This window comes from Quercus lobata, chromosome 1, assembly GCF_001633185.2.
Source record: "Quercus lobata isolate SW786 chromosome 1, ValleyOak3.0 Primary Assembly, whole genome shotgun sequence".
Lineage (NCBI taxonomy): Eukaryota > Viridiplantae > Streptophyta > Magnoliopsida > Fagales > Fagaceae > Quercus > Quercus lobata.
Window position 1 is genome coordinate 1,961,902 of NC_044904.1, and position 16,872 is coordinate 1,978,773.

Sequence of the window (16,872 nt, forward strand, 5' to 3'; positions counted from 1 at the left end):
AGGCACCTAGAGAAAGAAACCAAACCCCAAGAACTTACACCTGCATCACCATCACCTACATCTACATCCCTACCATACCAACACCTAACATGCAAGAACCTCACTACAACAAATATGACTTTTTTCAAGAGTCAAAACCCTTAAAAAAAGTATTAACAAACCTTGAAAAAAATTATTTTAAGAGTCTAATTGACCCTTGATAACCTTCGAAACATATACCGTCGAAAAGGAAATTTTGAAGGCTTTTGTGGCCCTCGAAACAAGTGCTCTAATCTTATTTTGAAGATCAAGAGACCATTAAATAACCTTTTACCAAGATATAAAATATTTATATTTACAACCTTTGATAAATAAGGTTATTTAAGGGGTCTCTTGACCCTCAAAATAAGATTTTATTTTATTTAAAAAAAAATAAAAAAATAAAAAAACCACAATCATGCACAAAAAATATATATATACACAAACAAAAATTCACAATTGTTGAGATGATATGCTATGATATTGATGTATAGCAAAAGTGGTATATTGCTACAATTACACTTTCTTTGATCTCTAAACTCAAACCAACAAATTAACAGATTAGGGGCCGCATACAAACTGCCGATATGTCAATTATTGTTTAAGAGAAAAGATATCAACAACCACACTTTGTACAAAGACCAAATCTGTCCAAGAGTTAAAAGTTTTGATACATTTTATTCTTCATCATCATCTCCAAAGCAAGAAGTTATCAGCTAGTATAATTGAACATTTCAGCCATTATGGGTGCCCTCAAGTTTTTGAAAAAGAGAGAATGATACCAAAAGTTTGTTAATTTCCCAGCAAGTTTCTGAAAAAGAAATGTCATTCACCAAAAAGAAGAAAACTTCTTTATCTGTTCTCAAAACAGACTTAAATCCGATTTAGCTTGTTCTAGGATGAAACAAGATAAAGTGCAACTGTAATGTAAGTACTCTAAAATAATATTTTAATGTTATAATACATTCTGATTTAAAAATAATTGCTAAAATCAAAGTAAATGCACATACCCAAAGGACCGTTCCATCCCCACCAAGAGTTACTACAAGGTCAACTTTCGTATGCAGGAGCAAAACTTCCTTGTCTGCAATAAGAGAATAACAGATATTAACTTTAAATCCATAGGTAATATTGAAAAGAATAACCATCCCACATGAAAATTTAGTAATTAATGTAGAAGTAACAGTTAACACTCTCCTGTTGCATGAGTTGAATGAGTATGAAAACAGATATTAACTTTAAATCCATGCAAAATGTTTCCACTTAACCATTGCCTGGAACAGAAGGCACTAGCATGCAATAATTCAGGCACTCAATTTGGCAACAAAAACTAGTTTTGGACTCTACTCAGAATCCCAGTGAAATTAATTTCCTTGACCATATGCTTAGATGAACCTAAACGAGTTTCTGAACGATTAAGACAAAGGGTGACATTGTTGCACCATCCACCTCCCTAAGAGCCAGAACAAAAGTAACATACAGATAACATCAAGATATTAGAAAATTAAGTTTATTCATTTTTTTTTTTTTTTTGGCAACTTAATAATTTTAATAATTAAAACTGTTAAAGCCTTCAAGAACTAGATTTGAAAGAAATTTTTAGCATTCATATGTCATAACATGTGATCAAAATTACAATATTTAGCCTTTTCTGATTCTTTTCATAAAAGCTTAAAAGTAATATTTATTGTTACTATTTGGCATTAGAAAAATTGCTTCAATATTAATACCCATTTCTTTTCTTTTTCTTTTTCTTTCTTCCTTGTAGGCAATCTGTTCAAGGATTTATTCTGGCATTGTTTCTTTAGTTGGTAAAGAAATGGCTAAACAGGATGTGACAAAAGGACAAACCTCAATGTGAACCAACCAATTGTTAATTCCCGCACCAAATCCCATATCCCAGTGATAAGTTGGCGGACTTCCATCCAGAAAAACTGCTCCATATGTCTAATTTCAGAACATATTGAAACAAAGATTTGAAAGAATGTATTGTTTTTGAAAGGAAAAGAATATAGGTCTAATTTTGATCAGTTTATCTTGCAAGAGATTTCTTACCAGCTCCTTTTGCCACCGCATCCTCAACAATAGTAATTGATACATAATACATTAGCACCTTCTGTTTTGAGCATTACTAGTGTCCATACTAGAAGATTCAACCATTGGATTAATCTTGTCCCAGCCATTCTGCGCATATCAAAATTTAGTGATCAAAATGCAGTAAATATTGAAGAAAACTAAGATAACACAGAGGAGAAAACAGATCAGATCATTGCTTTCAAAATTTTCTATTAAGTATAAGTAAATTGATCAACAAGTAGCTATATGACTTCTCAAAAAAAAAAAAAGAAAAAAAAAAAAAAAAGAAGAAGAAGCTTAATGACATTGTCCCATACATAATTTCCGAATAGGTAATAGAATCAAAATAGTGAAAAAATACTTAGTTGAGTTATTTGACAAAACCAAAACCCAATTGCATCAAACCTTTTATGAAAAAAATCCTTTCAAGGTTCTACTTATATTAAAAGTCAACAATAACAAACTGCACGCCTTCATAATCCTTATTACTACTGTTTTCATTAGCATTTGTGCTGGAAATCGGTGTCTCAGACACCAGAGGAGGAGGAGGAGGTCCAGCAATTACTGGTTGCTCTTGGCTCCTGGAAACAGACCTCCGAGGAGCATAAGTTGGGGAGGAAAAAGCAGCTGGACTCTCCTTCATAACCTTAACCTGCAACAACAAATTGAAGTAAAAGATACCATTTTTGCACACATGCAGGACAGAGAAATTACAAGAACTGTAACTGCCAATGAAACCACACACTTAATGAATAAGCAAGTCAGAAGGATAAAATATTGATTGATGAATGCTTACAATAGAGGCATATGACTTTTTTGGAGTTTCTTCAGTTTCAGAGTTGGATTCAGCCACTAGCTGCCATTCATCTGAAACTTCATCTACTACCTCACCAACTGGCATTTCCTCTTCTTCAATTGAAGCCTGTACATTTTCAGGAAGGTTGTATACTTCTCCATCAACAACCTCTGACAATTCAGTTGCTGTTTCAGAAACATGATTCTCCTCAATAAGAGTAGGCTTTGAAACAAATTTATCCTAAAAATCAGTTAAAGAAGAACAAAAGGCTTTACTTTGAATTGTAAAATTTGTTTCACATTACCAGGGTCAGGAGTAAGGGGCACTCCAACATCATTCACGAAACTTTGGCTCCCATCGTCAACATATCTAAATGCATCATTTAAAACAAAGTAGCCTTTGTCTTGAGGTGCTAGGAAGAAACTCTGAGTAAATTTGTGCCTCAAACTGTCCTTTCCAGTCAAATATCCAGTCACAAGAATAAGGACTCCTTCATTGAAAGAATTTTGTGCATCCACAGTTAAGATTTGTGCACTAAGTTCGCCATAATGAAGAGAGAGTATCTTCTCGTTGATTGCCGGATCAATGAAAATCAATCAAAATATATAGAGAGATCAATCCAAGTCCTTCAGTTCTATAAGAGTCCCAAGAAATTTGGAAGCATTCCAGCAAAGCCATTATCGTATGCCCATTTGAACTTAAAAATAAATCCATAAATGAATTTAAAAATAACATAATCAAACTATTTCCATGTTTCAAAACCACCGTATTACTGATCTATAAAAAAGAGATAAAAGTACAGAATTTGAAGGGCTTCCTAGCTCACTCAACTGCTATCAATGTACCTTAAACAATATAGATAAATAATTATACTACACAGCTAATAAGAAGAGGCTACTTCATGTTTGACAAATATTGACAAACATACATACATATATATATATATATATATATATAACTCACAGCTGTTGTAAGGAGGTCAACATTCCAAGCTGCATAGGTAATGTTCCATTGAAATTGTTTGAGCTAAAACTTCTGTAACATTATAGAAAGTTTTACAATTAATATAAGTTCTAATAAATGGATTCGGAAAAGGGTTAACAAAAAGAAATCATAAATAAAGGGAAAAGATTAAACCCACTATCTTTCAACTAAAGTATTTTATGATAAACATTTGAGCAGGGCAATCATATCATAAGAAGGCAACCAATGTAATATGAATAAATACAATATAAACCAAAAGAAACAAGTTCATGCAGTTTCCTTGGACACTATATCTATTGAATGAATCTCAACCACAATAAAGCCTGATTAATCACAAATCTAAAACCAAAATCAATCCTAGCTTGGCCAAGCCAATTTTATTAATTCCTTTCACATCAACCTGCTAAATTAATTGAATATAGAATTACAAAAAGACTAATTTATAATAAAAAATTGCAAAAAGACTTAGAATTTTTACTAACCTATATGAAATGATTGAAATGTTGAATTGAATTGTAACAATAACATCAGTACTCCATCTATAGCTAGTTGAAATGTTGAATTGTAAAAATACTCAACTACAAAAGCAAAGTTTAAAATCACACACCAAAATTGAACCCTAATTTCCATAGTCATTCAATAAAAACAAAGATTGAGGCACAAAGCAATACACCATATTCAATCACTACGATTGCGTTATGTATGATCAAGATACGAACTTAATTTTTACAAAAAAAATACCATCGGAAGATTCGCCGGAGGTGGTAACGGAGAGATCATGACAGTTCTCGTCGGTGCTGCTGTCCTCGTTGGAAAATTCCTTCCTCCGATCAGAGATTCCTCACATTCTGGTGATTCATCTTCGCACATAGAGAAAATGCGATCTACTTCGAGAGCGAGCGCGAGAGAGAGAAAGAGCAATCAAAGGAAAAAGAGAAAGAAAAAAAAAAATGAAAGAGAATAAGACAGGGAGGACCTAAATACTCTGAAATTTTCATACAAATTTTTCAGTCTTGCTTAGAAATAAATCAGTCTTTATGTTTTACAGTATTTTTTCGAGGGGTACTGGGAAATCTGCAAATTTTAGAGTGAAAACTCACGCTGGTATGCCCGCCATTTTTTCCACACTTATTTCGAGGGTTATATGTTGACTTATTTTGACGGTTCTCAGTAAGCTTAGTAATAATCAGTTAATCACCGCCTCAGCACTTATTTCAAGGGTTATATGTTGATTTATTTTGAAGTTTCTCAGTAAGTCTGTAATAGTCACCCGCGTGTTAAATTTAGTGTTTATTTGGACAAATTTTAATAAACCCTCGAAAAATAAGGGTTGAAACAGGTCCACTTTTTTGTAGTGCCTACACCTCCAATGTGTGTCTTCTGTGACATTGTCTACCAGACAATGGAAGAGCTAAAATTACAAAAACAAGCATAACATGCGTTGTTCATTCATTACGAACCTAGGGAGTTTGCAACTCGTGAAGGACTAAGAAATCACAACTTTGATATTCATAAGAAATGGACATTATCAAATTCTATATTTATATATATTTAAAAAGTTGATGAAAAGATTATGTAAGTGAAGAAAAAAAAATCTAGTAATTATACAAAATATTATAAATATACAATCTTTTTATGCATTTTCTTATTTTAAAATATCACTTGCCATTTAAATGAATGTCCTTAATTTTTTTCCCAAATTTCATAAGTACTATGTATGCTTTGTGTATATATATATAAGTTCTCCCAACCCTCAAAATAAAGTTTTTCTTTTATTTTGAAAAAAAAAAAAATCATGCACATATATTTTAAAGAACCACATTACAAAATCTAGGTTATGCCAAAACTCAATATCATATAATGGAGCCCAAATCTCCTTCAATGTTTATTACAACCACACATATATAAAAGACCACATATTACAAATTCCACAATGGTTCTAAAATCTCAATATGATAACGTGAATATGTAAAAATGAAAAAAACAAAAGTCCACATATCCTTGCACGCCTCAAGATTTCAATGATTTCATCTACTTGAACACCTCAAGGTAGTACCTGCCATAAAAGAGGGGAAAAAAAAATGCTCTCTTTGAATGTTATATCGCTCATACCATTATAATAAAGAAACATGCAGCATCTATTAAAATCACATAACAATAAGATTTACAGGTTAGCATTTAGCACCCCTTTTCTCCCTCTTTCTCCAATTTCTTCTGCAGTACCAGCTAAATAGGCATTCGTCTATCCATAGGATAGATAAACATAAGTCAGCTCAGATAATCATTGTTAGCATCGCAGAGCCATAACTTTGATTATAGAGTCAAGGGCCCAAGATATCGAGCACTGAGAGAATCACACGGCTTAATTATTTTCTATTTAATTTAGCTTCTACTAGATAAACATCAATTTATTAATTCACAAAATATATATATATATATATATATATATTTATATATATTGTAAGGACTCAATTTGTAACGACCCCAAATTGGTGTATTGGGTTCGAATGTTAAAGGCCCAAACAATAAAATTTGTAGAGAGTGAGCTAAAAGGCTAGGCCTTGGTGAACGGACAATCGTTAGTCATGGTGTTCGTAATGATTGCACAGAGGTGAACCTAGCGTATCTAAAAAGACTTTCTCCTCGGCACGGTCTGAGTGGCTCCGGTCCTTGGATCTCGTCCGAGGAGCTTAATATTCTTATTATTCTTTTTACGTTAGGGTTCAATGGCCCTGGAGATGATCTGCCTCCTTTTTTTGGACTGCCTCTTCTCCTTTTATACTACCCTTTCCCCTCCCTCCAACGTCTACGTGTAGGTTCAGTTTTCTAGGGCTGATACTTGTCCTATCAGCCCCATACCTAAAGTGGTTGGGGGTGGTTGTAAAAGCTAAGAAGCATGGCTCTGTCAGGCGTAGAGTACTTAATTGCAGTAATGGCAGCCTTTCCCTTGTCCTTTGTCGCCACACTGTTCAGGGGTCCTTTCCCCATCAATGCGGAGGTGTTTAGCTTTTCCTTGAACCGCTCTTATACCATACTCGCCCTTTCTTCTAGGAGCGTTTTAGGATGCCAAGGACAAAATCGTCCTCAGCTATATCTCTAGACCATTTGGACTTCCATTGCATATCCTCGGCAACGCCTCTCCTCGGCGTAGGCCTTGGGCCCTAATGTAAAGTGGGTCTGAATCACAAATTCTCTGGCCCCACGTATATATATATATATATATATATATATATATCATGTTTTCAATTACAAAAAATGTTAACTCCCAAACAATGAGAAACATATCATTCTCATTCTTTACAATTTGAGCTCCCACCTTCTTGCAAGGCACTTGTTAGACCACTAGTATCTGGGGCTCACATAGGTTTTACATAAATCCCTTTGCTTTTCTTCTTTTTTATTTTTTTAATATGGGAGAATTTAAATCCGGACATTTCCATTAAAAATACTAGGAAGGAGATGCAGTAAGATACAAGACTCTTTGCATGAATCCCATATAAAATTTACATAAAGAAACAAATTTGTATATCTTAAATAAATTTGCAATTTATATGGATTATGGATTTCATATTAACGTTGTTCAAATTTTTTGTTATTGGATAAAATAAAGTTTTTAGGTTTTAGGAGCTTGTCCTCTTGTTTTGGTACATACCCCTCAACATAAAGTTGCGTAAATTGGTCTATCTAATTAAAACTTAAACATTGAAACCAAATGCCCGCAATTATGCTTATTTTAAACGTTTTGTAAAACACAATAAACTATACACTTATTTTCCTTTCTGCCCAATCAAGTGTATAACTGTTTTCCTTTATTTCCCTTTTTTGATACAACAAATAATAGAACAAATACAATTTCTTGAATATTCAAATCGATCTCCAAGATGAGGGATCTTTTCTTGATTATTCAAATTTGCGAATGAGAACAAGTATGCATTCAGAGAGAGAGAGAGAATTTTCAAAATTTCAGGCATATATGTATCAAACTGATAAGTAAAAAAAAGACTAGGGAGGCTCAGAGTGACAAACCTTATTTAGGATCCTCATATATATTTCTCATGCCCAATCTTATTTGATGAGCTTGAAGGGCCTCATCATCTCGTTGTCTTCGTGATCCAAGATCTGTATGCGTGAAGGAGCAAATTAGAGGAGACACTATTTTTCACTATAAAATTGATGGCAATTAAGGTTCATATCCAGTCTTATCTAGAAGATTAAAGTGAGAAAATGACAATTTTTATTAGTAATTCATCATGAATATTAAACAAATGACAATTTTTATATGTAATTCTATCATGCATATTAAAAATATGCATCTCCTCTCACAAAGTGTGAATCTTAGACAATCATGAAAAAAAAAAATGCACATTAATATATTATATGCATGAAGAGTAAAAATACAGAGTACAAACACAATAATTTTCCTAACTCTTAATTTAACATGTTTTAATTGGATCTCATTATATTTATTATTGATGTCATTTTATCATTTCACATTCAAAACTTGTGACCTCCATATATATATATATATATATATAATTTCCAATTGATATTCAAGAGTGAGGTTCATCATTTCCACGTGGAAAAATGGCTTTAATTCTTCAAAGAGTATTGCTTCTTTTTTTTTTTTCTTTTTTTTTTTGAGAATCTTCTAAGAGTTTTGTTAAGTGTTAACACTTACGAGAAGCCTTAAAGAGTACAAGTAAAATAATAATAATAATAATAATAATATTAAACTGTACATACATTAATTTTTAAAAAAATCATAGCTAGTCACAACAAATTAATTTGTACGTTCTACGCAATTAATTTTCAGTAAGTGCACTTTTTTTTAAAGTTTGTATTATAGCTCATAGTTAATATTTAGTGGTTTTTAACGTTTATTCATAAGACACTTGTTTATACTCATCATTTTTTTTTTTGCAATTTGCTTTTCTTTTAGTTTACTTTTTCTACTAAACAAAATTACGTTTATTGTATCACTTCTGTTAAATAGGCCCGATCCTTAACCCATTACAACTTTTTTTCTACAATTATTGTCATTCTTTGAACAAAAAATAAACAAAACGAAAACATGGTAAAAAGTAGAGAATGAAAATACTTACATGGCAATGGTATACATAGCCTGGCTTCGCAGTTGCATCAAACGGATACGATTCATTTGAATGTATGTAAGAAAATTTCACTAAAATCTTTGTCACAAATCCAGGTCTCATTTTGAAAACATTCTTCCACCCTTTCTCCTCAGCTGGCACCTCTATGCTTTTCCCAATTGCATACTTGTTTACTTGGCACTTAATCGCATCGTTGATTTTCGTCATGCAATCACTAAACTCTGTCTCGTTCACTAGCTCAGTCTGATCCAATGTTGCAAAAAGAGCCAAATGAATGTGTAAAGGATGGTTATCCCCCGTTAGATTGATCACGTACCAAACTTCTGTGGCCCCCACTTTAGGTGTCTCAGTGATTGGTGCTTCAAATGATATCCCATTCAAATATAAATGAGTTGGTTGATTAGTGGCACTGTTGTACTCGTACATGGTTATATATCGTGTCTGCGTCACACTAGATAAATCAGGGTCTGGGTATTGGATCAACTTATTGGGTGTTTGTCCCGGGTCATTCTCAGTACGTGTCAAGATGATAAACTTCATGATTGTGCCATTAGCTTCATCAACTGGGTTCCCAGTTGGGTAGGGATACGGTGCATCATTTGCTAGAATAGCACTATCATTCTTTGACTTGGAAAAATCCACAATCACGTCAGCAATCTCAGATGGGCATAGCAAAAACCCATTGGTTGTCACTGCTTCATTAAGGTAAGCCGAATCAGATCCCACGTGGATGAATTGTAGACCATTGGTGAAAAAGAACCGAAAGAATCTAGCACTGCTAGCATTTATAATACGAAATCGGTATATTCGACGTCGTACTATCATACGTGGCCAAGCCTTTCCGTTCACTATGATAGCATCACCAAAATATTCTGGTCGCCAATGGGGGTGTATGGAGGGATTATCTCCTGTGGAATTCACGTATATAGAACCATCGATACGAAAGCTACGATCAAATACAATCAATGTACGATCAAATTCAGCACCACTAGGGAGTCCAAGTGGGCCCTCCAATTTGGGGTGGTTGATATGGTAGGCCCCAGCCAATCCAGCTAGGAGGTTGAGTCTAGTCAATCCCATGGTATGATCATGGTACCTATTACAATAAAATATTGGTTAATTAAATGATTAAATTCATCATTATTTAAATGTTTAATATTTCAGATAATTTATTATAGTGACCTTGTGTCTGAACCCTTAAAATCTCACATATAAAGGGAGAGATTGATTTACTGTGAGAAGATCCATTATTTCTTAACAATTTAAGTTTTTGAGAGAATTATTATCATCATTTACCATAAATTTCCAGGTTGTTGGTTGTTGTTGTAGCTATATGTTTCTTTAGTCCATGCATATCCCTTTTCTTTGAATCCAGCAGTGAACCATGAGTTTGGGTTTCCATCACTCTCGGGCTCTCCGATTGCACCATGGAGATGGACTACTGTAGGGATTCCTATCTTGTCAGCAGGTTCAGCAATTGTGATGGATGTGTCCCAAGGCAATATGTGCGTTGGAGGGAGATAATTTTTCCATGTCACATTGGTGTCAATTCCATGAAGGGCCATGATTGTTGGACCTGGAATAGTTGCGGCTTCCTTAGATACACCAAAGGCATACACAGGTGTAGGAGGGATATCTCTGTGGAATTTCTGTGAAGAAAATCAAATGAAATTACAACTAATTTGCTATTGGTGCATCGCACATTTGATATTAGACAATTTACTTCAAAACAGGATTAAAGAAATTTTCTCTAACCCATTAAGGCAACTTATAAAACCACTCATATATATTAAATCATTTGAACAAGTTATATGATTATTAAGCATTAGCAGCAGTGAAGCTAAATAGTTATATAACTATTTTAGTTTCACCAAAACACAAAAATGCATGTTACAATAGTGGAGCCATAGCTAAAAAATTTTAGCTTCTTGCTACAGTGCACAGCTATTTATGGCTATGCACTGTAGCAAGAAGCTAAAAATAATAATAATATTTTATTAAACTTTTCTCTCTTCTCTCGTTAAAAAAATATTTTCTCTTTTTCTTTCTCTCTCTCTGGCATCCCTCATCTCCTCTTTGCTTTGCCAGCCAACTCGCCGGCAATGGTGCTCATAAAATCCATATAAAAACCCATCGAATCAGACACCCAGCCACCAGAAAAACATCAAATCAAACACCCAGGCACTAGAAAAACATCGAATCAAACACCCAACCACCAAAAAAACACCGGATTGGACCAAACCCACATCACATCGATCCACTACAAAACACAAACCCACAAAGATAGAGTAAAGAGAAAGATCGAAGCAACGCCGATCCAAATTCCATACAACCACCACAAAACACAAACCCACATCACAAATCACAAACCCATGGCAAATCGGTTAGAGTAGAGAGAAAGAACACAAACCCATAGCACAACCCACAAACCTGCACCGGCACAACCCACAACCCACAGGATCCTTGAAAGCTTCGACAATTTCGTCTCCGACGCCGGCAAGGAAGGTTTCGGGATGGTGATGGGTGGGAAGGAGAGAGTGGCGACGAGATAGAGAGAAGTGAGAGTGAAGAGTGGAGAGGAGAGAAATGAGAAGTGAGAAGTGAGAGGGAGGCATGGCACCACAAAGATAGAGAGAAAGAAAGATTTTTTTTTTTTTTTTTTTTTGAGAAAGAGAAAGAAAGAAATTAATAAAATAATGTAGTAGATATATTATTTTATTGTGATATTTATATTATTTTATTATGTTGAAAGCTAAAATAAATCCACTGCTGATGAATGTTTTGTAAAGTGAGTAGGTAAAATAAATAAAACAATTTTTTGTAATGCCAAATAGCTAAATTTTTAACTCCATTGCTGTGAATGCTCTAAATAACTCATATGATAAAATTTTACATATATACTAGTTTGAACTAGCTCGTAGTGAGTTTAAGGAAAATTTTGTCCTTCTAAATTTACCAAGACCGAGTGAAGGTTTCTACTAGGACATCATGCTTGTCTTTTGCGGTAATGACATGATGATTAGACAAACGGGGTGTTTGATACTTTAATTATATAAAATCTTATTAATAAAGAATATTAAATAAGGCATTGATCAGCTATGTAAAGACTAGATATATAAAGTTCAAGAAAAAAAAAAAAGTATATAACTAGATATATATATGCCAAACGAACTATTGATAGCAAAAGCACGAGGGTGCAACTGTTCAAGGCATCGAAAGGATCTAAGGCCTAAGTGGTTCCAATTCCTTAATCCCCTTATTCGGCACAAAACTAGCCATTTTGGTTAACATTTATAAAAAGTACCAATTTGCAAAATTAATTTTCCTTGGTTTCAAAAGTCTTGAAGTTGAAATCTTTGTATCGTAAAATTGTATAGCCATTCTTGGATTCTGATTCCAGCCCTGATCACTAATATGAACAAGGAACAACCCAACATCTTATTTGGATTCCATTCATTTGCTTCTGCTTCTGCATACTATTTGTATTTTTTTTTTTTCCCTCTCTTTCTCTCTTCAAAACCCTGTTTTTTTTTTCTTTTTTTTTCTTTTTTCTTTTGGCTGAATGAAGTATGTTATTGATGCAAAAGAGGATTAGGGCCTAGGCAATCTTCCATCTCAATAGACAAAACATGAATTAGAATATTGGAGACCCCAATATTATAATAAAAAGAAACGTGTAGCAAGAATATGGACAACACAATCGGAAACCACATCTTTATATATATAAAAGATTAAAAGGTAAACAAGTAATAAATATTTTATACATCAGATTTAAGTATTCTCTCTCTTATAGTATGTGAGTCTCACAATCATATAAGACTAACATGCTTGAGAGTGAGAGAGAATATACTTATATCCCATGCATGGCATTCTTACTCCATATGCAAAAACTTAGTCACTTACCTTCTTTCGGTGAACTAACAATAAAGCCTAGAAGTGCAATATAAATGATTGTGTTAGTCATTAATTACTGACTAAGTAATCGAAAATCAGATGTAAGAAGTGTTGAGCAATAAGATTGTATTTAGAAGGAAAAAACAAAATCCACTTACCCATGTTTTACTGTACATGCCAATCTCCAGTGACTTAGATCTGGGAACACCATACACAGAATCAAAGCCAAGGATTTTGGGCATATCTAGAAGCTCATCCACAAACATTTCCAACTTGGATGAATTTAGAAGAGGACTATTATCTTGGGCTAAAGATGATGTGGTGAACACTCCTAACAAAGCTAAAGAAAAGAAACCAAGCAGAAAAACTCTCTCCATGGTCTTTATCATTGGTTGCATGCAAGCATTAAGCATATACAGAATGAGAGAAAGATGTGGGTATTTATTGGAAGGGAGAGGGACTATACAAGTGGGGTTTGTGTTTGATAGACGATATTAGATATTGTTTTGTGAAAAGGATCCTTGGCGAGAACGTGAAGTAACCTTATTTTTCCATAATAAAAGTAATAATACTATTTAAAGACGTTCAATTCCGGCGCTGCTACTCTATCAAAAACAAAAACAAAAAATTCCTGCGCCGCTAAGTATGCATGCATGATTTTCACTTTTGTAACCCCAATGTTTTTTCTCATTTGATCTATTGTGAGATGAATGAAACACATATCTCATGAATTTTTTTTTTTTATTGGACAAAGTTTAATTACAAAATTGATTGTAACTTAAATAATTTTCACTTTTGTTATACAAATGTTATTTCTCATTTGATCTGTTGTGAGATAAATGATACATATATGTTATGTATGATTTTTTTTTTTTGAATTTGACAAAATTTAGTTACAAAATTTGTTGTAATTTTAGGATACAATCTTACTTAATATCATTAACATTACTACATATTTCAAAAATCTAACCGCTGAATTGCATATTCTCATAATCTATAAAATTATGTTTTATGCATAATTTTAAACTACAAAAACTTACAATTTAAAATATTTATTGATGATATAGCTATTGATCTTTAATTTTCTAAAAAATTTGCAAGTATAGAAGATATAAGAAAAAAAATGTAATTCAATGGTAAATTTGTCAAAATTTATCTCCAATAAAAAGATATTAAGTAAAATTGTAGTCTTAACTTACAACCAACCTTGTAACTAAATTTTTTTCTTTTAAATTTTATCATAGTTTTAATTATTTGCACGTCTCTACCCTCTTGTATGTAAGTGTCATTTTTCATTTAAAGATCTTGTTAAAAGGACTGCCTTATAATCACAACACAAGTCATGGAACATATATATATATATATATATATATATATATGTGGTAAAAGGGCAATATATTAAACAACAGTCCAAATATATTCTATTACAAAAAGACCCTAAAGAGTCTCTTGGGCTACTTGCGGTTGAATTAGATGTTGATGCTAAAGCAATTGTTAATTTATCTTCTAACAATGATAGCTCATCTGCTGACTTTGCATCAATTCTTGTTAATTGCAGACAATTCTTAAATCAAATCCCAGCCTTGAAGATCAGCCATCGCCTAGCATATTTTGTACTCTACAATATTAGTTTCAAGAAATAGTGTTTACTTGGACTTATTTGGACATGATATTAATAAAATATATGCAATCATTTTGAATCTATGTAAGCAACGATGGAACCACACCCCCCCCCCCCTTCTTCCCAATTTTTTTTTACAAATTGACCCAACCCTAGCCTTTTACTTGTTGTCCCAAGAATAAGAAGAAAAACCTTTGGACCAACCAAAAATACCCACAAAACATATCACATTTCCAATCTAAACAAACCCAATTGTCCCAAAAATAACAAGAATAACCTTTAAACAAACCAAAATTATCAATAATCCAATCTAAACAAAAAAGACACACAAAACAACCACAAATCTAAAATCACAAAACACAAATCCACAATTTTTACCCACTTACCACTCAGTGTTGATCTTGACTCTAACTGCAGCATCTACATGGTTGCCCAACGGTGGTATGTTGGTCTCTCTCTCTACGGTTTTTTTTGGTATAAAACTTAGACTGTGAAACAGATGAAAAATTTGTGCTTGGTGGTGGACTAGCGTAAACCAAGTCAAAGTGTCAATACAAAGTGACTATTGTGTGTGTGTGGCCATTAATTAATCTCAGTGAGTTGGGGTGGAAAGTGTGTGGCTATAATTTTCTTTTTTTATTTGTAGTTTTATGTGAAGTAGTGGTGTTAACCAATTTTGAGTGTTGTGTAATAAAGTAGTGTTAATTTATTTGGGCTTAGCAACTAAGGTGTTAATTTATTTAGTTGTGTTAATAAATTAGTGCTAAGCAACTAAGGTGTGTGAGTGAAATATGTGTATTATTATTTATTATTGTGATATTGGGGAACTTAATGGACATAATCTAAGTAGAAACTGTAATTAGGTTTTGTCTTTTATATATAAAGAGTGACGCTATGAATACTATCAATTTTAGTAAATAAATGTTACAAACTAATGTGAGTTCTAGTTAGCTCAACTGGTAATGTTTTTTTATGGAGGAATAAGAGATTTAAAATTCAATTCCTGCTACACCAAAAACCGATTAGTGTATTGGTCTAATGATATCATTAAGAGCAAACGCCATAGGTTAAAAAGAATTATCATTAGAAGCAAACGCCACAGGTTGAAAGTTGAAACTCTCTAAAAAAATTAATTTAAAAAAAAAAAAAACTGATGTGTTATCAATCACAAAATAGTAATTAAAATATTAATTTGTTTTTTGTTGAAATAGAACCAATCACATTTATTACTGCATTAGTATATGCTTTTTTAATGAATTGCTACATTAATATATGTTATGAATACTATATACCTTTTCTTTTATTCTTTTTTTTCCTATATATTTTATTTAATTTTTGGCTGAATAAAATTATGAGATATGAAAATAATGAAATATATGAAAATATTAAACAAATAATGGAATGCAATATTAGAAACATTAGGTTTTTATATATAAGATAAATTGTCATGTCTTTATTCATTTAAAAAAGTCTCATGTCCTTACAAATCAAGAACCTATTAGAATTGTAATCAAAACAACATAATTATTCAAATAGGATCAAACCTCATAATTAATTCATTTGGAGATTTTCATTGATTTTGTGATCAAAATTATGTGCACAATGAATCCTAGGTGAATTGGTGATTTAAAGAACATCGAGTTCTATTTTTTTAGATGATGTAGTTTTAAGGTATTAGGAAACAATAATTTTGTATCCTCTCTTTTGTTAATATTAAATATATGCTAGCTTAGATTTTCATGGGAAAAAAAAAAATTGTTTATACCTTGGCCCCCTAGGTTTAAATTCCAATTCCGTCTCTATATTTAAGCGTGCTCGTAAATTATTGAATAATGTACATATATAAACCGTACATCATAATTCATAATTTTATTTTAAATATTTAGCCGTATTTCTTGAACTACACATCACACATATTCCAATAATACCCCTCTAGATCTTAGATGTATAATTTCTTTTCTTTCTCATTACTATTATTTTAAATAAAAATAAAATATTATATAAAATCAAATAGTAAAAATATTAGAAAAATGAATCCAATTATGATGCTAATAAAAATCAAATGAATATGAAATTAAAATTTTAATTAATATAATATACTAATATTAAGGGAAAAACTTAGGTTCTTTACTTAAAATCTACCATGTAGTTGCATTGGCGAATAAACCACATGATTGAAATTAATTTGTCTTTAAAAAAAATGACAATATTTTTACTGCATTGGTTAATATCGTCATATGGTTGATGTCAAATTGGGAACTTAACGCACGAGACCTAAAAAATTGTATTTTTCCTAACATTAATAATTTAACAATATGCAAATGCTTAAAATTGCTATTTGATTAATGAAACTAGTTATCAAGGATGTCAAA

At 32.3% G+C, this 16,872-nt stretch overlaps 2 protein-coding genes and 1 long non-coding RNA gene across 4 annotated transcripts; all 3 read right to left on the bottom strand.

Moving 5' to 3' along the window:
- Positions 1-470: 470 nt before the first annotated feature.
- On the bottom strand, positions 471-1,958 carry LOC115973933. The gene is made up of 3 exons (XR_004087831.1): positions 1,870-1,958; positions 1,029-1,102; positions 471-829 (listed from the first exon to the last, which is right to left on the bottom strand). It is a non-coding gene; the product is annotated as an uncharacterized LOC115973933 (long non-coding RNA).
- Positions 1,959-2,110: 152 nt separating this feature from the next.
- LOC115993286 (nuclear transport factor 2-like) lies at positions 2,111-3,486 on the bottom strand (the record flags this gene model as incomplete). The annotated part of the gene is made up of 3 exons (XM_031117456.1): positions 2,111-2,746; positions 2,891-3,075; positions 3,195-3,486. Coding segments are annotated over 3 exons (687 nt in total), but the record flags the coding sequence as incomplete, so codon positions are not given.
- Positions 3,487-5,719: 2,233 nt separating this feature from the next.
- On the bottom strand, positions 5,720-15,031 carry LOC115973940 (multicopper oxidase LPR2-like). Of its 2 annotated transcripts, none has more exons than XM_031094186.1 (5): positions 14,887-15,031; positions 10,282-10,634; positions 8,977-10,081; positions 7,901-7,993; positions 5,720-5,930 (listed from the first exon to the last, which is right to left on the bottom strand). In XM_031094186.1, exons 2-4 carry the CDS (start codon positions 10,548-10,550, stop codon positions 7,940-7,942), a joined length of 1,428 nt encoding a protein of 475 aa, XP_030950046.1. In that variant the 5' UTR covers positions 10,551-10,634; positions 14,887-15,031; the 3' UTR covers positions 5,720-5,930; positions 7,901-7,939. The 2 variants fall into 2 exon arrangements, with proteins under 2 accessions (XP_030950046.1, XP_030950052.1); XM_031094192.1 differs by lacking the exon at positions 14,887-15,031 and adding an exon at positions 13,038-13,590.
- Positions 15,032-16,872: the final 1,841 nt, after the last annotated feature.

Coding starts and splice junctions, on each gene's coding strand:
- LOC115973940 (XM_031094192.1), bottom strand. CDS start 13,292: ATGCTTAATGCTTGCATGCAACCAATGATAAAGACCATGGAGAGAGTT. Junction 10,082..10,281: donor CAACAACCTGGAAATTTATG/GTAAATGATGAT, acceptor TTATTGTAATAG/GTACCATGATCATACCATGG. Junction 7,994..8,976: donor GCTATGTATACCATTGCCAT/GTAAGTATTTTC, acceptor TCACGCATACAG/ATCTTGGATCACGAAGACAA.